General features: G+C 33.8%; 1 protein-coding gene across 8 annotated transcripts in view; it reads left to right on the top strand.

The window, feature by feature from the left end:
• Epha5 (EPH receptor A5) overlaps positions 1 to 26629 on the top strand; it is a 352826-nt gene that overhangs the window by 168042 nt on the left and 158155 nt on the right. For 4 of the 8 annotated variants that reach the window (XM_031342889.1, XM_031342891.1, XM_031342888.1 and 1 more), the window contains exons 4-5: positions 11580 to 11735; positions 15238 to 15573. The exons of 2 other annotated variants lie outside the window; for them this stretch is intronic. In XM_031342889.1, coding sequence (XP_031198749.1) covers positions 11580 to 11735; positions 15238 to 15573 — 492 coding nt within the window. The remainder of the gene's footprint in view (positions 1 to 11579; positions 11736 to 15237; positions 15574 to 26629) is intronic. 2 more of the 8 variants (XM_031342892.1, XM_031342893.1) reach the window with 1 other exon arrangement.

Below are 26629 nucleotides of genomic sequence, written 5' to 3'. Positions count from 1 at the left end.
CTACACTGGGGCATAGAACCTTCACAGGGCAGAATAAAGCTTCTGTAAGGCAAAAGACACTGTCAATAGGACAAAACAGCAACCAACAAATTGGGAAAAGATATTTACCAATCCTGTATCTGGTAGAGGGCTAATATCCAATATATACAAAGAATTCAAAAAGTTAGACTCCAGAGAAACAAATATCCCTATTAAAAATGGGGTACAGAGCTAAACAAAGAATTCTCAACTGACGAATACCAAATGTCTGAGAAGCACCTAAAGAAATGTTCAACATCCTTAGTCATCAGGGAAAAAACATATTTAACATTTTATCTCAAAATGATAGTATCACTTTATCTGTATGGATGTATTATTTTCTTAAAAGTTTATGGTCAATGTTTTAGTGGAGCTCATATTAAAATCCAGGAAAATAATTTTATGACTTGGCTTCTTTTGAGTTTTTCTCTATTTTAAAGTTGTTTAAATTTTTTTGTTTGTTTTTTTGAGACAAGATTTCTCTGTATAGCCCTGGCTGTCCTAGTCCTGAAACAGACCAGGCTGGCTTTGAACTCATAAATCTGCCTGCCTCTGCCTCCCAAATGCTGGGATTAAAGGCGTGTACCACCACCGCTCGGCAAGTTATTCAAGTTTTAAAAAGAAGTTTTCATCATTAAATTACCATACTATGCGGAATATTTTATTCTGTATTTTAAAAAATTATTTTAATGAAATACCTACAGGACTGTTCACTCAGACAATGAACTTATATTTAAACTACAGGGAAAGAAAAGTTCAAAAGAGAAAATGGTGTTCTCTTAGTTTAATAACAAGGCCTTGCTTATATATCATCTCATTTCATAACAAATAACAATATATTAGATGCATATTCCTCTCCATAGACACTTTAATTACATATGTTGGGACAATTCATTTCATGATTCATAACAGGGTTTGATAGCAAAGCAAAGGAATAATAAAACCATGGTTCACCACCTCATGATAAAAACAGTGGACTTTCTGTTTACATACAGAAGCCATTAAACTTTTTTTCCAGTTATAACATAATCACTCAGAATGATTTTAAAATGCATCTGACCGAGCTGCTCAATAAACAAGCATGCTATCAACTTGAAAGTTAGTTACACTAAAGCACATTAATTAAACCATCTAAATTAAGGAGAGAATCAATAAAGTCTCATAGGATTATAGTATATTATGAATATATAATTGCATATCACCGTATTCGATGAGAAAATGAAAAACCAGGATATTGAATATTTATAAACAACTCCTAAACAAAATATCTTTGTTAGAAAATGAAACTGTTAGTGGGCATTTGTACATCTTTTAGTTTAAAGAATATAGTAAAGCTTCATTAACTATTGCAAATACTATGGTTGTTTTAACTCTAATTGAGGTATCATTCATCCACAAAAATATCCTTTATACAATCTCTATAATAAATTAATTCTGAAAGGCATTGTTTTCTGTATTCATTTCAAAGGCACTTACACCATGGTACAATGTTAAAAGACGCTGCAAATTATAGGGTCAAGTTTTAGAAGCTCTAAACGATGTAGAGAACTATCTTCTTAGTGTTTTAATAATCCAGACATTTAATCAAAGCTTTAATTTAGTATCTGAATCATTTTAGAGTATATTTAAAGAAAAAGTTAAAAGGTAATATGTTTTAGTTTAACATAACTTGAGTGTCCTGCTTTTCAACAGAAATTTCATTCAGGTAGATTCAGCAAGCATTTTTTTTTATAGACAATTGAAGATAGAAAAATATAATTTATAATCCATAAATGGTTTATACTAATGAGATCAAATTAATCTTGTAGTTTTTGGGGGGATCTGGATAATTCTGTGTGTGGATGAGTGGGAGTCGACTTGTGTGGAGGTACACATGGAAAGCAGAGGACAAGCTTCTTAAGATTTTTAAGCTTTTTAAGCTTTAAAGATTTTTAAGTCAACCCAGATTCTGGGTGTTTGCACACTTTTTGTTAGGAAGATATAGGTGGGCACTACTTTAATTTTTCAATATAAACTCTGGAATTAGAATTCAGGTCCTTAACTTGAAAATCAAGCAGTATGAAAAATAAAATAATTGATCTGCCTATTTATTTTAACAACACAAATACTTATTTTTGTTACCTGAAATTTAGCTACTTAATAGGGTTTTTTTTTGACAAATAAAGAAACATGTAACATATATGTTTTGCATTGCAACTTAATTTTATATGCCCTACTCAATTTATACTGTTAATTTAATAGCCAAATTGACTTGCATTTACCATTAAAAGAAAAAAAAAGCTAGGAGCAGAACTAGCTAAGGGAATTTGGTATAAGAAAAATGTCCTAGTCAAGCACTGGCTCATAATCCAGATATTTTTATTATAATGTGTCAATTTTCGATTCTAATCTTATTTCTGCCTTCTCATCCAGATTTTCTGGGTCTAGAAAAGTGTTGGTCAATTCATTTAACCTTTTAAGGAATTAATTCTTCATTAAGTTGATTTTGAATTTCTAAATTCGCTAATTTCATATTACATAATTTCATATATATATATATGAAAAATTTGGATTTTCTTTATTCTTATTTTTCTAAAATAAGAGGTGAAGGGACAATTGTTTACTTCTATTTCCTTTTGCTTATTTTGTTCTAGATGTTAATCGATACCTATAAATGACTCGTGTAGTCATGTTTGTCATGTTTCCTGTACAGTTTTGGTGCACATTATTTCTATTTGTGGCTTTATTTGTTGGGGGAAATAATTTTGTTATCTTTTGCATACATCTTACAATAAGCTGTCAATCATATGATTTTATTACTTGATATTTTCCTTGTGATAGTTTTTTATTATTTCATAATTTTGATTTTTAAACAGTTGTATTTTGTATCAGAAGATATTTGGGGCAGTGCTCTATGTGCTAATGGATAATGAGAAGAATGTGCATGTGCAGGTGGATAAGGAGTGGAGTGATGCATGGTTATTCATTAGATCTGTTGGTTCTGGGGTGAAATTCAACTCAATTATTTCTTGTTCTGCTATTTTCACTGATTGATTGTGTTGATCATTTTTGCTTTTTAGGGATTTCTTTTTTGGTTGTTTTTTTTTTCCTAATCTACATTCCTTTATTTTATTTCATGATATTGTAATGCAATTACATCATTTTGCCATTCTTTCCTTCCTCTAAACACTGCCATATACCCCTCTTTGCTCTCTTTCATATGTGTAGTCTCTCATTTTACTGATTGTTGTACATACATACATGTATTTGCTTAACCATATATTGCTAAATATATAAAGATTACCTGATAAATCTGTATAATATTACGTGCATGTATGGTTTCAGGGCTGACCATTTGGTGTTTGGCATTTTATTTTATTAAATTATTTTATTTACTTACGTTCCAAAAGTTGCCTACCCTTCTGGTCCCCCCTTCTAAATGCTTCACCCACTCTCAACTACCCCTGCCTCTGAAAGGGTCCTCCCTTACCTGCCCACCCACTCCCACCTCACCTCCACTAGCATCTCTCTTCTCTAGGTCATCAAATTTCCACAGGGTTAAGTGCATCCTCTCCTACTGAGGCCATGCAAGGCAGTCCTTTGCTATACATGTGCCCATGGATGCTCCTTGGTTTTTGGCTTGGTCCCTGGGAGCTCTGGGGGATCCAGGTTAGTTGATACTGTTGTTCTTCCTATGGGGTTGCAAGCCCCTTCAGCTCCTTCAGTCCTTCGGCTAACTCTTGCATGTTGGTCCCAATATGAAGTATCTGCATTTGTCTCAGTCAGTTGCTGGTATAGCTTCTCAAGGAGAGCCATGCCAGGCTCCTGTCTGCATGCACAATATGGCCTCAGTAATAGTGTCAGGGTTTCAGGTGCGCCCAGGTTGGGACAGTTACTGGGTGGTCTTTCTTTCAGTCTTTGCTCCATTTATGTCTTTGCATTTATTTCCTTTACCGGAACTATTCTGGGGTCAAAATTTTGGAGATGGGTAGGTGGTCCACTGCCTCAACTAAGGCTATGTCTATTTGCTGGAGGTTTTCTCTTCCAACTCCATCTCCCTGCTGATGGACATTTCCACTGTCATCCCCATTGAGTCCTGGTAGTCTTTCACATCCCGGGTCTTTGGAATTTTTTTAGAGGTTCTCCCAGCTCCTAATCTCCACTATTCATTCTCCTGGCCCTCTAGAGGCATCCCTCCCGTCTCTCTGTACCTGATCCTGCCCCTCCTTTTCCACCCAGATACCTCCCTCCCTCTGCCTCCAATGATTATTTTGGTCCCCCTTCTAAGTGGGAGAGAAGCATGCACACCTAGGCCTTCCTTCTTGTTAGGATTCCTATGGTCTATGAGTTGAATCATGGGTATTCTGAACTTTTTGGCTAATATTCACTTATCAATTAGTACATACCATGCATATCCTTTGGGGTCTGGGTTATGTCACTCAGAATGATGTTCTTAGTCTTAATAGCTGAATAGTATTGGATTGTGTAAATGAACCACATTTTTTGTATCCATTCTTTAGTTGAGGAAGATCTGGGTAGTTTACAGATACAAACATAGTGGAGCATGTGTCCTTGTAGGTTTGAGCATATTTCGGGTATATTTCCATAAGTGGTATAGCTATGTCTTCAGGTAGAATTATTCCCAATTTTATGAGGAACAACAAGACTGATTTCCAGAGTGGTTGTCCAGCTTGCAATCCCACAAGCAGTGGGAGAGTGTTCCCCTTGTTCCACATCCTTGCCAGCATGTTCTGCTGCTTGAGTATTTTATCTTAGTCATCCTGATTGGTATAAGGTGGAATCTCATGGTCATTTTGATTTGCATTTCCCTGATAATTAAGGATGTTGAATATTTCTTTAGGTGCTTCTCAGCCATTTAAGATTCCTTTGCTGAGAATTCTGTTTAGCTCTGTACCCCATTTTTAATTGGGTTATTTGGGATTTTTTTAGTCTAAATTCTTGAGTTTTTTTATATTTTGAATACTAGCCCTCTACCAGATATAGTGTTAGGGAAGACCTTTTCTCAGTCTGTAGGTTGCTGTTTTGTCCTATTGACAGTGTATTCTGCCTTATGGAAGTTTTTCAGGTTCATGAGGTCCTATTTATTAATTGCTGGTCTTAGAGCCTGAAAAATTGGTATTTTATTCAGGAAAATTTCCCCTGTGCCCACGTATTTAATGCTTATTCTCAGTTTCTCTTTTATTAGATTCAATGTATCTGGGTTTTTTTTTTTTTTTTTTTTTTTTTTTTTTTTTTGAGACAGGGTTTCTCTGTGTAGCCCTGGCTGTCCTGGAACTCACGCTGTAGACCAGGCTGGCCTCAAACTCCCAAGTGCTGGGATTAAAGGTGTGCGCCACCAACGCCCTGCTATGTATCTGGTTTTATGTTTAAGTCCTTGATCCACTTGGATCTTGAGCTTTGTACAAGGAGATAAATATGGGTTTGTATTTTTCTTCTCTGTATTTCTATTCTTATATGTATTTAGTGCATATGTGCATATGCAAAAGTATATTCTCAATATTATTGTCAGTAATATTGTCTTATCTCTGTTGCACTGTGTTCTTTGAGGCTGGATCTCTCAATCAAACTCAGAGCACATTTATATGAGTGGTATCCCAGCCTGCTTCATCAGGCATTCTTTCTTTACTTTTCAAGTCTGGCCCTTCTGCTGTATATCAAGGAAGGTCTTCCTTTATAAATGTCACCAACAACCTCATTTAAAAAATATCTTAGATATATTTACTTTATATGCATAAGTGTTTTGCCTGCATGGATGACTGTGCACCACGTGTATGTGTAGTACCTGAAAAGTCAGAAGAGCCTGTTGTTGCTTGTTGCTTTTGGAACAGATAGTAAAGATGGTTGTAGCTAACACATGGTTGCTGGAATGCAACCCCAGGTCCTCTCTAGAAGCAATGAGTGAGTAAATGTCCTTAATGACTGAGGTATCTCTCTAGCCCCAAACAACCTCAGTTTTAAAATAGATCTGTGAATGCTAGTTAGCTTATTTGCCCACAACACCTTATACAGTATTAAGCAAATGATGAAAGCTATTATTTTATGTTTAATCTTAATATGTAATTAGTTTACATTACACTGTATATCATAGCCATTTGTACCAACTTTGTGAGAACTCTTTGTTTAGGTACATGACCCAAGTTTCATTGGATTATTTGTTTTGCTGGTACTTAAATTTCTTGGCTCCTTATATATTATAGATGTGAATTCTCTCTAAGATGACCAGAATATTATACTCATGAACTGACAGCAACTTGGCTAGTTACCTGCCCAAGACCTGTAGAATCCAGGCATAAAAAGGGGTCAGTGGGGCTTATGAAGACCAACCCGTAGCTGAGGAGATGTTGACAATTAATATAAGGTTAGAGGTTAGAGAGAGGAAGAATGCCAATTCTCTTAAGGAAATTAAACCCTGATAGTCTGTGCATGTGCCGGTAGATAATCACATACCCATGCACATACAGTCAGGATGAAATAGAAACAGTGGATCTAAAGGAAAACACATGACATTAGGAGGGGTCTGGGATATTGGTTTGACTAAAACCCATTTATGGGTGTGTATATTTCTCAAACAATAAATGAAAATATAATTAAAACACACACCAGAAAAATCAACAAAGCTCATTTTTTTCTATATGCTTTTATTTTAATGATATCATTTCTGGGGGCATCTTTAACTATTAGTCTATTCATTCTTGAATTTACCTGCAATGTTATGGTCAGTGTTAAGAAACTGGAAGGAACCTTGTCAAAGGCAGGGATATTGTATACAATTGGTCTGGATGGAGATTGTTATAGGCGACCACATCTGAAAAGTGTTAGAAGAAGAACATGAAGAAAAGTATAGGACATGCATTGTGCATTGACAAGCAGTGTTGTTTCTCTGAGGGAAGTATCCTGAGCATCTGCTGAGAACTGCATATAGCAAAGTGAGAAATACTGTCTTGATAAAAAGCAGTTTCAGATGAACTGCTCTAGTAGGGAGTGTGTCCATCTGTGATTTAAGGTGAAGATCTGGAGATAGGTGTATAGGATAAGGATTTACAAAATGTTTGAATTATGTTCATTATAGGTATGGAGAAATAGTCTAAAAAAGTTATCTTTCTGTCACAATAAAATTATTTAGCAGCTAAGTACACGGACACTGACTTTGTCAAAAAGTTTGTGGATCCTTGAAAAATTTATCTCATAAAGAAGAGAAAGGTTTCCAAATTTAAATACGTGTCGTTCCTGTCAGCTAAGACTCATGTTTACTTTATAGGAAAAAAGGTCTCTCTCTCTCTCTCTCTCTCTCTCTCTCTCTCTCTATCTATCTATCTATCTATCTATCTCTCTCATTTATTATTTCAACATAGTGACATATGACATGACTAGCAACAGGCAAGCAGAGCTTACCAGATTTGTTTAAAAAAATTAAGAGAAGCAGTTTCAGAATAATTACACTTATGTTTAAAAAGAGTAAATTGGGTGTTACCTATGACATGGTTGTGATCTCAGTGGCATGTGTCAAGGGTTTAGCAGCAGCATGATTGTCATCTCATGGTGTGTAGTGTTGAAGTTTTAGAGTTATGATTGGAAGGAAAGGAGTAATCCTGACTTGAAATAATTTTCCTGAATAGTACTTAACCCCACAATTGCCTCTATAGGTTTTGGCTTACATTTTAACTACTTCAAATAAAATAATGTACTAAGTATGTTCAATATTTTTCTTAAAGCTTTTAATATAAAATATTATACAACCTGAGGAAAAAGTTCATAGCTTTTCAGTGCAACTAATTGAAAATATTTTAGTCATCTTAAATAATTGCTATCTCATGTTGCTCACTAAATCTACATGAAATCCCTAAATTCACTCAGTAAACCTACATCTTCTTTGTCTGAACCTCTACAATAACAAAAGGTCCAACTTATTCTTTACTGTCACTGGTTCATTCCTACATATTGGATTCCCTCTGCTACTGTGAAATGCCTCTTACACTCCACTTTGTAGACTATCATATTCCACTGCCTAGAACTGTGCTGTCACTATGAACATGTTAAGTTCTGAGTATTCAAAACTTTCACATATCTTGAAAAAGCCAGTTTCATGCACATATGCCCTAAAATGGACTCTGTGCTCAAAAACTCATCATGAGTTGAAAACATTGTTAAGTAAATAATGGTATTACAAAATTTGAATTGAAACAGAGTGAGGAAGCCTTGAGGATAAGTGTTATTAAAATGTTGGTGAGAATTTTACCAACGTCTTACGTAGCATCTACTAAGCTTTCTAATGAAATCCATTGTGTGGTACAATGAAATCACTAAATTTAAATTGTATTTTTAAAAGCCTAACTTTGGTCATTGCTGAGAACAGACTACATGAAATGTGCTCAAAAATCTAGGTTAACAAATAGCTAAGTAAAACATCCAACTCAAAGCCTGTTTCATGCATGATATATGTGTTTTAAGTAGGAACAGAAGCTAAATTCTCCTATCCTCTTCAGATTGAGGAAAATATCACATATCCCTATCCTGGGAATACCCAAATCAAACAGTGAAAATGTATTTTCTATTGAATTCACGTTACTTTTGCACCACTGAACTGTCTAAAATGTCAAAGGTGACCTGTTGTACTTCAGAGTCCCCTGTAATTAATAAAGAAGAGAGGATGTTGTGCACTGTGATTTCTTCCCTCTGTAAAATGTTTCTCTTATTATTTTTACAAGAGATTTTTGGATCAAATCTTTTGGTTCATCCACTTTCCGTATGTTTTCTGTACCTCACTTCTCTTTTCAGAGAATATCTCCCTCTAAAGCATTGCTAAACTCTTGTCCAATTGGAGAACTTTCCTACTTGAAATAAATAGTAGCAGGGACTTGCCTGCAGCTGTGTGTCTGAGTACGTGTAAGTGTGAGTGATTGTGTGTGTGTGTGTGTGTGTGTGTGTGTGTGTGTGTGTGTGTGTGTGTAAATCAGAAGATGATCTGTGGCAGTTTATTTTTTCCTACCATATTGTGACTTCCATGGATCAATCTAAGATTACTAGGCTTGGTGGAAAGAAGAAGCATGAACTCCCTGAGTCACCATAGTGTCCCTGCTGGGAGCCCTTCTTCCCAGTTTCAGGTGGTAGACATTCAGTCCGGTATCTTACCATATCATTTTTTCCTTCATAGTTATGTGTCTGACTATTCATACAATAAATTCTCCTAGAGGCAAAGGCATTTTAATAATATTTATATTTCATTGTCAAGTCCAATAGTCAAGCCATTATTGTTCCTCAAAGAATTATGCTAAACTAATGAACAATCAAGGTATATTTTACTTGCATTTAATTTTTCCTACATCCATACTTACTTTGACACTGTATGGAGTTAACTGCACTGTCATATATGTTATTGTCTAAAGTTTCTGTGTTAAAAGTTATTCAATACATCTAGGAGTTGGGATACTGAGATGGCATCAGTAGGTTGGATGGAGATAACTGACTCCTGAAGGTTTTCCTCTGACCTGCAGTCACACACCCATAGCATTTGCATGTGCGTGTGCATGTGTGTGAGCATGCACGCACACACACACTAGATATAATGAATAATTTTTAAATAAAGTTTTCTTACATGAATTACTTATATGGCAGATGTGTGGATTGGCACTTCATGCCTTTGAAATAGAATAGTTTAAATTGGGAATGGTTGTGCTAAAAGGATAAAAGAAGAAGAATTGGATAAGAGCTAAGGATGGTATTGGCAGCTACAACAATCCCATTATGAGTAAAATAATATTTAAATCTTCTAATCATTTAACTACTAAGATGACCTAATTCTATCAGAAAACTCTTATCTCTCACGTCCCTTAACATTTGTTATGAGTTTTTAAGAGCATTAGGCTTTCATAAGGACCATAATTAGATGGACTTATAAAAAAAGGACCTCATCATATTTTGCCAATTCCTGATTATTCAGACTGACTGCAGAAAGCCTCCGCGTGAATTACTAAAACCTGAGGTCATTCATAGCAGATGAAAATTACCCTGGGCTCATTATATCTATCCCATTGAAATACAAGTACATTTTTGAGCTTCAACAAAACCACCGTTGATATGTTAATAAACATTCTTCAGCATATATATTCCTGTGTTCACATATGCATATTGAAATCTATATTCTACATATATATCGAGTTCAATATATATTGAAAATAGGAAATTAGATAAAATATATTAGCTTCATATAAAATAAGCAAATTATTTTTAAGTACCAGCATAGTTTTCTAAAATTGAGCATGTGAGAGCAATCGGCACCTTAACATTGGGATTTTTTAGCCATTAGAAATCAAAGAGAACATGAACTACTATGGAACTCACGAAGTAGCAGATCCACATCATGAGACCTCCCTTACATGACAAGGTTTTAGTAAAGTTAAAAGAACTAATAGCAAAGACTTTCTGTTGGATTCTGGATGGTGTAGTAGCAATCTTCAGGCTCTTTCACCAACTAATCTGTATATTCCTTGCACTTACTGGCACTTGTCATAATGAAACCCTGGAATAATTTCCTTGAAGTCAAAACCGAGAAACAAGACGAGCTTTCATTTTCATAATTATTACAGGTTTTGTAGTGTGTAGGTATTTATTATATTAGAATACATAAATCCTGAGTGGGTAAGCAACATAAAACACAACCGAAATAGTACCAAAATATATTTTTGAAACTTCTATACAGTATAGAAAATATTGCAGATAATTATGCATTATAACAGAACTTGAGAAATTTTTAGTATATATTTACTAATTATGTTTTCAATCATTTTTTGTGTTTGTATAGTGTGTATGTGGGTGTGGGACTGCATATGTATTGACTTCTTTTTTATGTCTGTGTACCTCAATGAGGAGGCCCAAGGTTGAAGTAGGCTCTCTTCCTTATTTACTTTGTGGCTTGCATGTTAAAGAAAGGCTCTTTGCTAGAGCCAGGGTTCATGTTTTGGTTAGTCTAGTGACCCAGTTTGCCCTGTTTATTGCCCTTATCCCCTCAAATTCACTAGGGTTACTGGCAAGGCATGATGCCCACCCAGTATATCAATGGCTGCTGGGAACCACCATTACAATCTTCATATTTGTATGAGAAATAATTTATGTGCTGAGCTATCTCTCTATGTCTTAATTTGCAAATTTCATAATAAAAAGGATGGAAACTGTCATGTACCACACAGTCTAAAATGATATAGAATACTTGTATTTCTTTAATATAATTTCAGTAGTAAAGAGTAAATTTTACACTTATTGGACTGTTCCCATTGAAGTTGAAGTTGTAGATATACCTAATTATGTTTCTTTTATGAAAATGTTTTACATGCTCCAGTTACTACTAGCCATTAAGCTATATGCATTCCAGAACCTGTTAATCTGAATTCCTGATTACCTGAATGGTCTGATGAGAGCCATCAGGAAGCTCATGGAAAAATTCGTGAAATTGATGCAAAGACTGTCTTCTCTTTAACTTGTGTATATACTAGTCAAAGTAACCCATTATTCACACAAGCACTACCTGTGTTCCCAGGAAAAGCTTAGTCTCTCATTTCTCTTGACAGTGTGCAGACCTGGGTCCTTCAAAGCCTCTCCTCACAGCCAGACCTGCAGCAAATGTCCACCTCACAGTTACACCCATGAGGAAGCTTCCACCTCTTGTGTCTGTGAAAAGGATTATTTCAGGAGGGAATCTGATCCGCCCACAATGGCATGCACAAGTAAGGAACCCTGTGGCTATTGGGTGATGCAACCTTTCACCAGTTTGGAGAAACAGCATGATGAAGCCTGTTGTGTTCTTAATAACTTTTTCTCTAAAACAGGCATGTCTGCCCTTCACAGTACCGTTTTTTCCCCAAATTTCAAATTCCTTTAGTAAACATTGAATAATAAGCATCCTTTTATTGCTGACTGTTAAAGCATCCTTTCCCCTGACTTCAAATTCAACATCCAAGGCACTATTAGTCAGTAATTCCTTTATTTTGTTGTTATTTAATTCTTGACTTTGGCAAATCTTTATGCCTTTTCACATCAGATTTGCTATAAAGTTTTTGTAGGACAGTCTTCTGGACTAATAATTATGCAGTAAGTGGCAACTACAACCAATTATAGCTTACATGACTGAGCTATAGGTCATTTGCCAAAATGTAGGGGCAGGCTGGAGAGCACGACAATGAGGTGGCAAATTAGATTAGAACAATATGTAAACCCAGCTTTCAACTTAGACTTTCATATATCTGCAATATGTCTTTCTTAGGAAGAATTGTTAACCATTATCAAAGCTCTGCTTGTCATCAACTAATAGGTGGAGATAGATAGTAAACATTATGTTCAGTGTTTCTAGTGAATGGATATGCATCTAGCCAAGCTTCATATTTTTCATATTTTAACATATTTTTGGAAACCTAGTGTGGCTATTTACATATTTGCTTGCTTGGTGACTGTATTTTTAGATAATTTTTGTTAACATAATGTCTGTAATAAATGAAAAAAAAAAGCAAAAGAAGAGAAAAGTGAATATACCTTTCTTCACAGTGTGTTCCCTCATGGTATCCCTTGACTTACTTGTTAGTTCCTAGTTAACTGTATCCCCTAAATGATGGTCATAAGACTATAAATGTTATCTTTGATATATAGTCAGAAACAGTACAAATGGTGTTATGTAAAGTAATCACAAGTTGGTTTTAAACAAATTTCAGTGCCTGAATTTAATGCATAACTGAAAAATATCACTCTTTGTAATTCAAAACTAATGATTTTGCCGACCAAATACCTTCTCAGTAAGTTACAGTGGAAAGATACAGCTCCTGTGTTGTAATGGAACTCAACAATGTTTAACACATAAACTGTAAGAATTACCAAACAGCAAGAAATGGGTGGGCCAGAAAATAGTGGCACACAAAAATATGGCACCGAATTCGAACCATCTCGTAAATGGTTGCAAAGTTGTGTGTTAGAAGACTTTTCAACAGCCACAATTTACATCGTTTTAGCATAAATATGAATGTATATTTATGTTTATTTGTTTATTTGGGGCCTCAGGAGGAGGCTATGATTTGGTGGGAAGAACTGCTTAGCACTCCTTTAGAACTAAAGCCCACAGACTTCAGGTTTTCTTGACTTTCAGCTTTGTGAGATTTTACTACTGTGTTCAAAGGAATAATTCATACTCATTTCTCACAAAATACCACTGTGAGTATGAATGTCTGTTTTCAGTTTGATTCAGAGTACCACAATCTCTTATGATCCTCTTATGGCTTGACTAATTACTGTTCAGAAGAACATCTCAAACTGTTCTGCCGTTGGCATTTTTTACTTGTATTTATGATTTTGATCCCTTGTAATATGTAAACTCTGGAAACAGATTTTTTTTAAAACTATAGGATAAAATCAGACAAAAAGAAAGCAAAGAATCTCATGAATATACTTAAGCCAGGAATTCCTCTCATGGCTATACACTGGTCCACACATCATATCTCTTGTTGGGGCAGTGTCATGTTTTAGATGTAGGCTTATTCAGATGCTTTGATTTTATTTCTACTTAATAGTGTCACCTGAGTTGGTTTTCTTGGTAACTTGTGACCTAAAGTTGTGGGTGTATTATTGCAAGAGTTCTAAGTTAAAAACAGATAAACTTTTATTGATTTAAGGCAGAGAAAGGACAGAAGTTCAGTTCAGCTGGTAGCAATACTTTGGAATTTGACACACTTCAGGAGCATTTCTTCTTTCTCAAATGTTAAGGCCACTATTTTTTTTTTCACCTAAAGTTAAAGTATCTCCATTCTTCCTATTAAATATTCCCACTTGTACTAAATAATGATAATATATTCATATCTTTAGAAATGGCTGAGAATTTAAAATGACCATTAAAATAGAGCTAAAGGACACTGTGCTTGTAAGCCTTCCTAGGACTCAGAGACAGGGGATCCTTGAAGAGTGGTTGAGAAAAGCAAGCCAAGTTCTTAGATATGGAATTGTTCATTTAAATGGAATTGCAATAAAATCTCATATATAGTAGTTCTCTTTTAAAATTACTTTTAAGTATATTTCTCAAAGATGATGCATTAATGTTGGATTGAAATAAACATTGAGCCTCATATTTAGGTCATATAGTTTTAGGCTAATTTAGCCAGATTATTTTAAGGAGTTTAATTTATTCTTATCTATTAAAATACCCCAGGATTTCATTCCCTTGCCATTTGAGAAATACTGATTAGATCTTCAACAGGCAGAGGTACTCATTCTCATTCGAAGACAAAGACAAACCCAAGAGCACACTTATTGGAAAAGACACAATTACATAGCATTGAAAGCTGACTGAAATTTAAATATCTAAAATCTGACGTTACACCAATTCATTTTTATTTCCTCTTAGTACGTGAGCAATTAGGTTTTAATACAGTTGAAACGCTATGGAGATGGTTGTTAGCTTTTAGTTGAGAACCTTTTAAGCCATCAAAATTATTTTTATGAAAATGAAGTGTGCAATGAAAATTACATAATTAGAAAAACTGCTATAGTATTATTGTAAGATGATAAGTGTCTATGAAGGATTTTAGTTGAAAGAATTTCTTACTTTTTGGAAAGGTAGGCCACTGGTGGTTAAATTTATCCTGAAAACGTGATTACTCTTTACTTATCTTACACCATCTTTACTAGAATTTCAACCTTTAGTAAAATTTTGAAATGGAACAGCAGAAGGCAAAAGCGCCTAGTTTAGAAATAGTGGTCTTAATATTCTTCATTATCTCTGAGCAATGTTCTCTCAGGAGAAGTTTCAATTCTGTTCACTATCTACACATGCGATAACTTGCTAGTGCCAAGAGCTACCTAGAAGTTGAACAAATTTTCATATTCACTTCTAGCTCCCAGAAAGGAAGTATATATCCAATGTGCAAACAAACAATGAATTATATTTTTAAACACAAAAGCTTATTCAATGTTTCTGTCAATACATAGTTTTATTCCATGACTATGTACATATATATTAAAGAAAACATCTTATTCTATTAAATAAGTTTTATAACTCTCCTAAAGTAAATTTATTTTTATGGTGAATAAAACACATTTCCTAAAAATATATATTTTTTATATTTTCATAAATTATGACATTAAAAATTAATTATAAATTTAGCTTTTCTTCAGGCCAGGGATTAGTATGGTAAAGGGCAACTAATTAATATCACCTTAAATATGTTTTTCTCACTTTACTTTGCAAACCAGGACCCCCCTCAGCTCCTCGGAATGCCATCTCAAATGTTAATGAAACTAGTGTCTTTCTGGAGTGGATTCCTCCTGCTGACACTGGTGGACGGAAAGATGTGTCATATTATATTGCATGCAAGAAGTGCAACTCCCATGCAGGTGTGTGTGAGGAGTGTGGCGGTCATGTCAGGTACCTCCCCCAGCAAATCGGCCTGAAAAATACCTCTGTCATGATGGTGGACCTACTTGCTCACACAAACTATACCTTTGAAATTGAGGCAGTGAATGGAGTTTCCGACTTGAGTCCAGGCACCCGGCAATATGTGTCTGTAAATGTAACCACGAATCAAGCAGGTAAGTGTTGTGCCCAACCCAACTGTACATTTTAGACTTTGCTCTGCTAATTGAATCCACAGTTGAGGACTGGACCTATTAGGTCCTATAAGAGAATGTCCCCCAGCATAAACATAGTCAAGACCTAAAAGAAACTATTTCTCAAAGTATATTTTTATTTTAAAGAGAAGTGTTAAAGTTTTCTTAGTTTTAACATCCATGTACCAAAGAAAGGAGAGGTATGTTTTAATAAAATATTTCATTAAATATACATTTTTGGACTAAATCATTTGTACTTAACAATTATCATATATTAAACATATTTTAATGTATATGATATAAAATATATAATAAATATACATAGTGTGTGCTTTATGTTGCAAACTACATTTTGTTGCTTTGTTAATGTCCAGAGATTTTTGTAAATTAATTTGTAAAGCATGCTTTATTTCTTTTTTGCTTTCTTGCTTTACAGCTATATTTTCTTTGCAAATCATACTAGCTTTTTATTATTTTTTTCTAATAAATGTAAGAAAGCATTGGAATCCATGCCTGTGCTGGCATATGACAGTAGTCACAGTAACCATCATAAGTGTTCACTATGTGAACAGTAATCGGAATTTGGAAAAACAAAGAATTTAATGCTGCTGCCTCAAGCTTCCAAAGTAAAACCTTTAACCCTTTAACCATACTTGATTCTAAAATGAGCTACACAATGTCATCTGTTAAATAATGAATAGTCATTGAGATGATATCATCTGTTAAGAGAAAATTCAGTAGTTCCTGTGATACTAAATCTTTATAAGCTATCCCTTAGTGATAAGATATATGAGAGAATGACTGAGTTTTTAGGGACATTACCAATGAACAAACATATTTTATTTGTCTTTAATTGATTGGCTTCTTTTGATTATAAGGTATATGATTTGGACCTCCATTATGTAAAACAGGAAAAAAAGTTACTTTTCATACAGTATCCATAGTTCATCTAACCTGTAATTTGTAACGTTTGCCAACTAAGAAGATATTGTATTGGTTGTCACTTTCTGAATGGATGATATATATTAAAATCACTGTCAATTTGTCCCTCAAATTTAAAATACTGTTTTTCTCAATATCAATATTATAGGTCAAATAGGCCTTACTTCCATATAAAATGTTAATGTCAAGAAATTCTTTTCTATTTAGGTTCAGCTAACATGGCTGAATACTCATCAAGTTCCAACATTATAGGAAGTGAGTTTTGAAGTTACATTTGATGATATATGTATTATATACATATATATGTGTTTATATATGATATATATATATAATATATACACACAAATATATATGTATATAATATATATATTTGGTTTTTTGAGACAGGGTTTCTCTGTATAGCCCTTGCTGTCCTCGAACTCACTCTGTAGACTAGGCTGGCCTCGAACTCAGAAATCTGTTTGCCTCTGCCTCTTAAGTGTTGGGATAAAAGGCATGCACTACCACTGACCGACTAATAATATTTTTAAATATCCAGTTTAATGAAGATTTTTATTTTTAAGTAAAATTAATTTTAGTATATTTTAACTTAAAATTTAAATTTCTAAAAGTGTTGTTTTCCAAAACATTTATTTATTGTGATTAATTCTCTGGTTTCAAATTTTACTAGCCTCAACAGATGTTCTCATATTTCATGATTGATAATTTTTTTGTGTGTGTGTGCTAGTAAAACATGGATAAATTTGGCAAAAAAATATAGGTAGAAAACTGGTTATTCATTCAAAATGAAAGTTTTACATTAAGCTAGGAATGAAAACCGATTAGCTAAATTTGTGTATAAAACATGAATAAATAATTAATTTATGGCTAATTTTACAAAACTGAAAACATTTACAAAGCATGATAGTTTGAAAATTTATTTAAATATAAGTCATACTTTTCTCACTTAAGCTAATAAAATATAGTTTTAGAAAAAAATTAAATAGTAGAATAATCCTAATCTAATAAATACTCATACAACATAGTTATAGATTAACAGGAAACAATTCTAGTGATTTTGTTACGATGTTCTTGGTCAATAAAATTAACTCATGGGAAGTAGAAGGAGCGAGGGAAAGAAGTTGTAGAACAGGGTCTATGAGCTTAGGTTGTGGGTAGGAAGCATGGCAGGAGAATAGGGACTACCTACGGTATGTATAATAAAATCTCATCCAAACTGGAAAGGAATTAAGAATGGATATGAATTCAATTACAAAAGGTGCGCAAACACTTAGAAAAGTAACTAAAATAATAGTTTTTCATGTCCTTGTGTAGTTCTGTAGATCTTACTTGTATAATTATAATCTTTCTGAAATTAAACATTATTTACTTATCAAATTCATACTTAGATTTTCTTATCCCAGTAACATTTTTTAGTTGTATCCTTTTAAGAAATCTAAAACATATGTATTTCAGTAGGTATTTAAAAGCACATCCTATAAAATAAAAGCATTTTACTCAAACAAGTTAACTTGAAAGTTTGTCTACTTACAAAATATTATATATGTATCACGGGCTTGCACACATATTTAACTATGTGGTTTTAAATTATTTTTTAATGGCCATATTTGAACTAAGATTGAGTACTTTTACTATATACACATATATGTATTTTATATCAAACAATAAACTATTTCTAGATAACATCTCATGATTATTATTCATTTTGTTAAGGTCCTCTATAATAACAGAAATTATAGTATGACTATGTATGTAAAGGGAAAGAAGATTTATTAGAATGACTTACGGGCTGTGGTCCAGCCAATACAACAATAGATTTCTCTGAGTGGAAGGTCCAAGCATCCAGTAGTTGTAAGTCCATGAGGTGAGAATCCAGAAGGAGTCAGTTCTAATGCTAGTGAAGAAATGGATTTGCTCACAAGCAGGCAAAGATCCAAAACATCCTTCTTCCACGACCTTATATAGGCTTCCAGCAGGAGAAATGTCCAGATTAGAGGCATGCCTTTCCACCTCAGGAGATCTGGATCAAAGTGTGCCTTCCTACCTCAAAGATCCATACTAGAAGTAGTTTTTCCCCTTCAAATTATGCAAAATCCCTCACAGGTTTGCCAAGCCTATTTTTGAGTTTTAGTTATTTCTAGATGTAGCCATGTTGATAACTAAGAATAGCCATCACACTAGTTAACCTTCTGAAGTACAGATTTTACTTTACAAAGTAGACAACATTCAGGTGAAGACCTCTTATCTCAGTTGGGATCCCTCAACCCTCTAATCTCTTCGAACAATCAGCGATGTGTCTAAAATAGTTGGTCTCTCTATTGTGGAGAGCTTTATTTGCTGCCTTTGCTTTAAACAGTTTACAATGGACATGTTGAACCTGTAGGGGTTGATGTTAATCATAATTCTGTGCATAATACTTCTTCCACCCTCTCTCTCCTCCAGGGAATTTAGAAATAGCTAAAGATGTGTAATTAAATCAAGAAATTGATGATGATATATAATACAAGATTATATTAAAGAGCCTTCAGATTAAAATTCTTTTCCATTTAGATAAAGCGCTGAGAAGTAGAAATATGTATTCCAATATGAAAAGTGTTGAGAAGTTCTGATCAAATAGATCACTGAATTTGTACTTCTCAGATTTTTATTTTATTGGTGGTACAGATCATAAGACTCATTATTCTAGTCCAGGCATGCCCAGTTTTGTATATTTTACAACTCATCTTCTACTGCTTATTATAGGATTCATAGTTTTCTTCCCCTGATGAAATGCTATAGATTCCACTTGCCTTTCATATCTTGAGCCCTAAAGTAATCAGAAAGTGATTTCAGCATTACTTCAAATTGCATGGCCTCAAGTATAGATATCAGAAATTATGAAGGTTTCAATAAATTGTACTGTCCTTACATATTTTCTTCTATGTCATAAATAAAATCTCTTCTTCACTCTTTCTGAAGTGTAAGTTGTATGGGTTTCAGACAAATTCCATTTTAACATTACTATTTGTGAGTGATTGAATTTCTTTTTCCATGATAAATTAAAGAATTCTCAGTGGATCAGGTTTCATTCCAGATTTGTTAAATAAACTGATTAATATTTCATTTCTGTGCCTGCTTCAAAAAGTAGTGTTAATCTCCAATCCCACATGTCGAATAGAAATATTTCTGCTTTCTTTAAATTCAGAATGTATTATATTTACTCTCAGTGCTTATATCTCCATGATTTTAAAAATTGAATTAGAGAAAAATGAAAAGTCATATTCCAGAAATATCTATGCCTAGTACAAACTAGATAATTGGTTCCTAGGAGTATGTAGGAATGTTGAATTCATGGGATAATATTTGGACCAAAAGAGAATTGCCTTCAACTGTTAGTCCACACAAGCATGTGTACTTGCTTTAAAAAAAAAAAAAAGAAGAAGGTGGTTCCTTCGGTAGTCATTTATACATGAGAGAGGTAGAAATAAAAACTTCAAAGTTCAGGAGTTCAGTATGTTTCTAGTCACTTAGCATCTTTTATTTATCCAATCATTCTAATACACAGGATTTCACAAACCCTCATATTTTTGTCTCATTTACTCAAAGGACAACAAAATTGATTCAGCTGCTCCTACAACATAGAAATTTAATGGAAAATACAAAGGTTCTAGTGTGTTGATACTAGTTTCTTCAGTTATAAAACATGAGATACTTGATGACTGTTGATATTCCTTGATTACTTCAAGGTAATAAGCTAATTTAAACTTCCTTGAAAACAAAGATCATTTAAACACACCCAGCCATTTATGTAATTATTATATCTATCACGTGTTTATAACATGAAAAGAGATACAACTTTAACCTTTAACAAATATTGATTTGTTGATATGCTTTCATAGAGGAAAGAACATATGCTGGGTTTATATGCTCCCATGGCTATCAGGAAGTCATCTTCTAAGATGATAAAGGCCCTTGCTACACTGGAGGATAACTAATTTATTACTGCTTCTTTATTCCCATTAGTTTTAGAACACTTTCTGTATTTGGTTTTTCTTTAGTAGTTGTGAGAAAAGTTACAGAACATTTGAAACAGAAAGTGATGTGTTGTATGTTATAAAAAGATTAATAGAGTTATTGAAAAGAGAAGACTCAAAAAGAGGGTCTAAGTATAGGAGCCAGAGATGGATCTGCTTAATAACACTAATGATCTTCAACGTACTTGCAAAACAATAGATGCCAGGTACTGGACTATACTGACGTTCCTGTAACTGCTATTGTTTCTATTTCTTTATCTCAAGCTTTGAACTACAGAAGAGCACTGGTCTTACCACCAGCACAATATTTTTGTTTTGTACCCCCCTAGACCAGAAAACAAAAACCACAGCTGTCATGAAGACATACTGACTTAAGTATCCTAAGTCAGGATCTTATCAATTCCTCTGGTATATCCCAAACCTTATAACCTAAGTCTAGCACTAGAAATGATATTGAAGTTTCTATCCTGATTTGGTTATTTCACTTTTTTAGTTAGGATTTATTTGTTTTAGAGGTTGGTGAGAGTACTACAGCCTATAACTATATGAATTGCATATAATACACTGATGAGTTTGGCTAATTTTATTTCAGTCAGTTATCTGTGCTGTCTTGTGAAAACCCTCTTTCCAAGTAAGTGAGGATTAGGGTTTCTTTCCTCCTCCACCTCCCCTCCACTTCTTATTCATTTTTTTCTATCCTTCTATTATTTTTTAAAATCTCAGAATATATTGGCTAAATTATTTGCAGGTCTCAAATAATAATACTTCACTATTTTCAAAAAACCCCATGAAGTTTATAAACTTTGTTATGTACCTAACTTCAGTTATAACTGAAAGAATTTTAGAGGTGTTTTCTGATTGTAGCTTTCCCTTCCAGAAACCTTCTCAGACCTTTTATACATCTCCTCCCTTCCAGTTCCAGTTTTTTCTTCTCTTGCTCAACAGTCAATTTTTTTTTTAAAAAAAGAATGAAAATAAAGCAGACACAAATGTAAATTAATAAAATAAACAAAACAAACAAACAAAAAGCCTGAGAAACAGATGTACACAGAGAGATATACATACAAAAAATTCACTTACAAAATACAACTGAATTTGTTTTGTGTTGGTTTTCCTTTGTAATAGTATTCAATCGGAGATAGCTTCTTGGTTAGGGATAGGGCCAGGTGTCTACTGTCCCCTCTCAGAGCTGCAACTCCATCTGGTTTGAAGCTGTGTAGGCCCTGTGCATGCTCCAAAAATCTCTTTGAGTTCATATGTCCAGTTTTATGTGGACGAAGCTCTTTCCTTGAGGTCATCTATCCACCCAGGCTCTCCTCCACAGAGTTGCATGAGAGCTATTGGTGCAGGACTTTGCTGAAGACATCCCATCTAGGACTGAATATCTCTAATTCTGTACTCATTGTCTAGTTGCAGGTTTCTGTATTAATTTTCAGGCAGAAGGAACTGTTTCTGATAATATCTGAGTGAGACACTTACTTATGTCATTAGTAGTTACGTTATTGCTGTGTACATACAGAAAAACAACAATGTTTTATTTCCCCACAGGCCTATGAGCAATCTAGTTTCAGGTTCTTAGCCACCTAAGCAGTGTGTGACATAACTTCCATCTCATAGAGTAGGTCTTAAGTCAATTAGGTAGTGATTGGTTAGTCATACATTAGTTCCATTATACCAGCATATTAATTGAGAAGGTTACCACTGTAGATATCAGGGCTTGTAGCTTGCTTTCTGCCCTGTGTGCAGAGTACCTTCTAATGTTCTGAAGAATAGCCAATAGGGATGACAGACCAACTTACGTACTAGCTCAACTTCTCCATGTTCAATTAGACATTTAAGCACTGCTTTCAGGAATAGGTCCTTGTCAACTGTTTGTAGAGAATAATCAATAGCATTGGCAATACCTTGCATTGTTTAGGCATTTCCATGGGGCTCCTTTGGCTAAAAATTCAATTAGAAGTAGCCCATTCCTGGTACTGCAGATTTTATTGGTGAAATAGCAATTTTGGAGCTTTCCATTCTCCCAATTGCTTGGTGACTCTAAATATTAAGTTTTTTCTCATATATATATATATATATATATATATATATATATATATATATATGTGTGTGTGTGTGTGTGTGTGTGTGTGTGTGTGTGTGTGTATATATATATATATATATCGATCGAGATGATTCTACTGTAATGTTAATTATTTTCTATTTTCAGACAATGAAAGTAATGATTGTACATTTTTTATTAATATTATTAATTTGAAAGTATGCATTTAATTGCAAGTAATGCTTTGGGGAGAGAGGAAGCCACTGTCTTTAGTGATACAGTCACTGTTGAATTACCCATGCTAGAACACATAACATGTGGTGGAGGTGAGGAAGAATGAATAGAAAAAAACATAATGTTGACTGTGACCAGAAGATCTTATAAATACATATGAAATTGATAAAAAACTCAATACAATGTAAAAATAATAAAATCAATAAAAAAGTTTCAACATTAACAGTAACTCATTTTAATAATTTTACTATGGTGAAATATTCTGTAGCTCTGTTACTTATTTTCAATCATATGTGCTAATAGTTGTCATATGTATATTGTCTATTTTTAATTATATAATCTTTATTCTTTGTCAATTCTCTACATGTGCATAGAGTATTGTTTTCTCCTCTCCTCTATGCTCCATTATCTTCTCCCTATCCTTATCAACTTCAATCTTGTCACTGCCATTCCATTTCTTCTTTAAGTGACCCATTTAGTTTAATCCAGGTCATCTGAGTATTAGATTGCCACAATCAATTAGAAAGTGGTGAGGGGATCAGAAGTTATACTACTGAAACAAATGAACTCCCATTTCTCTGGAATCTATCAGAGAAAAATAGTTCAGCTTGAGGAGTGGAGTCCTATGAACCTGACTTTGATCCATGCTTGACTGGATGGAACCATTCTTGTGTAAACTAGAAAAAGGGATGTAAAGCTGCTTTGAGTTTGATATTCTAAATATATTTCATCTAGGCATTGGTATTTCACAGTATCTATCCTTTCTTCCAGCTCCTTTATTTTCCCACCCCAATTTCAGAATATTCCCAGCCCTTTAGAGGGAATGGTATACTTCATGGTTTATATAGAAATGACCACTTACCCTTTATTTACTCTTTGCACTTTATATGGCTTTGAGCACCAGTATCACTCTTATTCACTGAAAACAGAGACTTTTTTGTTTATGGATGAAAGTAACATTTGTCTGTGGGCAAAAACATACATATTTAGGAAGCATTTTGGTGCTCTATCAATTTTGCTAGACACCACTATTCAGAACTTACTTAAGACATATAATCTTCCTTGAAATAGATTTTTACCTGGTTTACAGTACTGGATATCAATTTCTTCACTGTGGCATCTCAGATACAAGAATAAAGCACATATCCCAACAGTGATGCTACAATGCTCAACTGGATACATTTTGTTATTAGGTTGTGTAGTGGGGCGTTTTCCTACCCACTCTCCTGTTCCCAGAAATAACAACTCTGAGACCCAATAATATTTACAAATACCTAGCCCACATAGTTTAGCTCATTCTCTGACTAGATTATAACTTAATATCCTATTTATTCTATTCCAAGTTCTGTCACATGGCTGGCTACCTCTTCTCAGCTTTCACCCATTTGTCCTCCTTAATGTCTCAGGGCAAATCCCCTCATGCCTAGCTCTATCCCAGAATTCCTTCTGCCTACCAGCTGTTCCACTTTCTACTCTACCCTTGCCTATAGGCCATGAATTTTATTGGCAACTGATGTATCTATACTATATACAAGATATTTGCTTTAGGATTCCCCCCTTTTAGTCCAATGCAAGTCTCCTTTTCTTAAAATAATAAACTATATGCAATAATAAAAATTATTAAATAATTGTGAAAGCTATAAGGTAAGATTTACATTCATAAATCCAGTTTATACATATTTGGCAACATTGGAGAAAGTATTTTATTTTCTAACCTATCTTGGTGTTTAATGCTCCGTACCTAAATCATTTTCTATAATAATTTGCAAAATCAACCAAAAGACATCTTTATAATCCTAAAACATTTTCTTTGCCACTAAACAAGTTAAGCTTAATTGTGAGATTATAACTATCTAGTCTTTAACCTCATCTGAGAAGTAAGAAAAATTAATATTACCTGAGTATGTACGAAGTAGAGGCAAGAGCTTCCAAAACTGTAGAAATGACAGTTCGGACAGTTACCCAAAAATTGTGCATGTGTCATTGGAGTCTCATCCTCTAGTCCAAAATGTCCAACAGATGATTTTGGGAAGCGGGAATGATGAGGGATGGCTTCTCCGGCTTTGGCAAATCTCAGCAGTCAGCTTCCCTGTGTCTATATTTGTCAGTTTCAGACACCATGTTGTCTGCAGTTGAATCAAGAGCAGTCTTGTTCAGGGGCTAACTTGCCATGTTTGAAGCAAAATCCACAAGGAGGTTCTTTCATGCCAGGAATCTTCTTTGCAGCGGAAGGGGTTTGGCCAGGAGCAGACATCTCTGATTGTCAAAAAGGTCTTAAGTTAATAAAACGTCTTAAGATGCCATTTTCTATAGTTCTGTGAGGTTTTTGAAGACCATCAATCTAGTATATCTGAATTGGCAAATATTTTTTCTTACTACGTATTTATTATCAGTTCAACCTAGGAAGCACGTTTTTGTAATAAACTAGACTAGTATTTAACATGATCATAAGTTTTATTGATTAACTATCAAATTGCATATCTTAATTATCCAAACAGTTTGTATTAGCAGCTTTCAAAATGTTGAGAACTTAACGCTGCATTTTGAAGAATTGTATATAAGAACAATACCTTAAATAAGAGTGGAAAACATAATATATATAGTATGTTGTAGCAAACTATAACTTCAATTTTGCATCAATATACCAACAAAACTATATCAACATAACTAAATATGTTTTTTATATTTATTTATTTTTTTAAAAAAACTTTTATTGCATTATGATGAGAAAAGTTACATGATTTCAATTTATTTGAATTTGTTAACATTTAAAAACATATTTTAATTAAATAGAATTGAATCACATTCTTGTTTCCCTTTTGTACCACTGCTCCTCGCAGAGACCCCCCTTCAATACCTACAATATCTTTTATGTCATATTCCTTAAAATTTATAAAATATTATAACAATAAAAATAAGTATTATAAAAGTTGTTTGACATAAAACAACAATCAACTTAACAGTCTTATGTAGATGCTACTCTACAGCAATAGTGAAAATACATTTTTCTCATTGTTAATTTTAAATAACTCCAAACATATTAACTATATACTTAAAAATAATATATCACTACTAGTATTTTCTTAAATGAACATGAACATATAAAGTCTTTTTGTTTGTTTTGTATTTAGTAGAGCTTAAAATCTTGGCTCTTACTGTGGTACAAGCCCAAAATAAGAACAATTATTAGATATTGGATTTCATTGTAATAAGGCAATACTTCAATGACCCTCACATCCCCAAAGGATTTTACCTCCATCATAGCTAAGCTGAGAGTTGACAGTTTTACTGCACCAATGAATGAATTGTAGGCACGATTTTTGGATACAGACTTCCTGCTATGGTCAAAGCTAATTGACTTGAGTGAGTGACTTCATTCTCAGCCCACAGAGAAAAGGTTACGTTCATTTAAGAAACGGTGTAGGTATTAAGATGGTCTATCCATAAAGTCATTCGCCAACTGTTTCAATGAACAATGGTTCTGCTTGGAGGGTGGTACAGACATTAGGTAAGGGTAAAAATTTGGTTCATTAGCTGTGATAATTTGGAAAAGCATTCATCTCAGAGAAAGAGAAACTTATAAAGCCCTCTTCTTCAAACTGGATACAAGAGTTACAAATGTCAAGCAAAGCATTCAGTTTCATTTTGTTGTTCTCTTAGAAACCACCTCCCTAGTTAATTATCTATGTTTCTTTTGGGTATATAAATATTTTTGAAATATATAAGCTGTTTTGAAAAATCATAGTATAGTGTAAAAACATGAAATAAACAATACCACTAATAGAGAGGCTGAGATAGGAGAAGCAAG

Source organism: Mastomys coucha, unplaced genomic scaffold (genome assembly GCF_008632895.1).
Source record: "Mastomys coucha isolate ucsf_1 unplaced genomic scaffold, UCSF_Mcou_1 pScaffold22, whole genome shotgun sequence".
NCBI classification, from domain to species: domain Eukaryota; kingdom Metazoa; phylum Chordata; class Mammalia; order Rodentia; family Muridae; genus Mastomys; species Mastomys coucha.
Note: the sequence above shows the minus strand (reverse complement) of the source record. Positions and strands in the feature narration are given on the sequence as shown.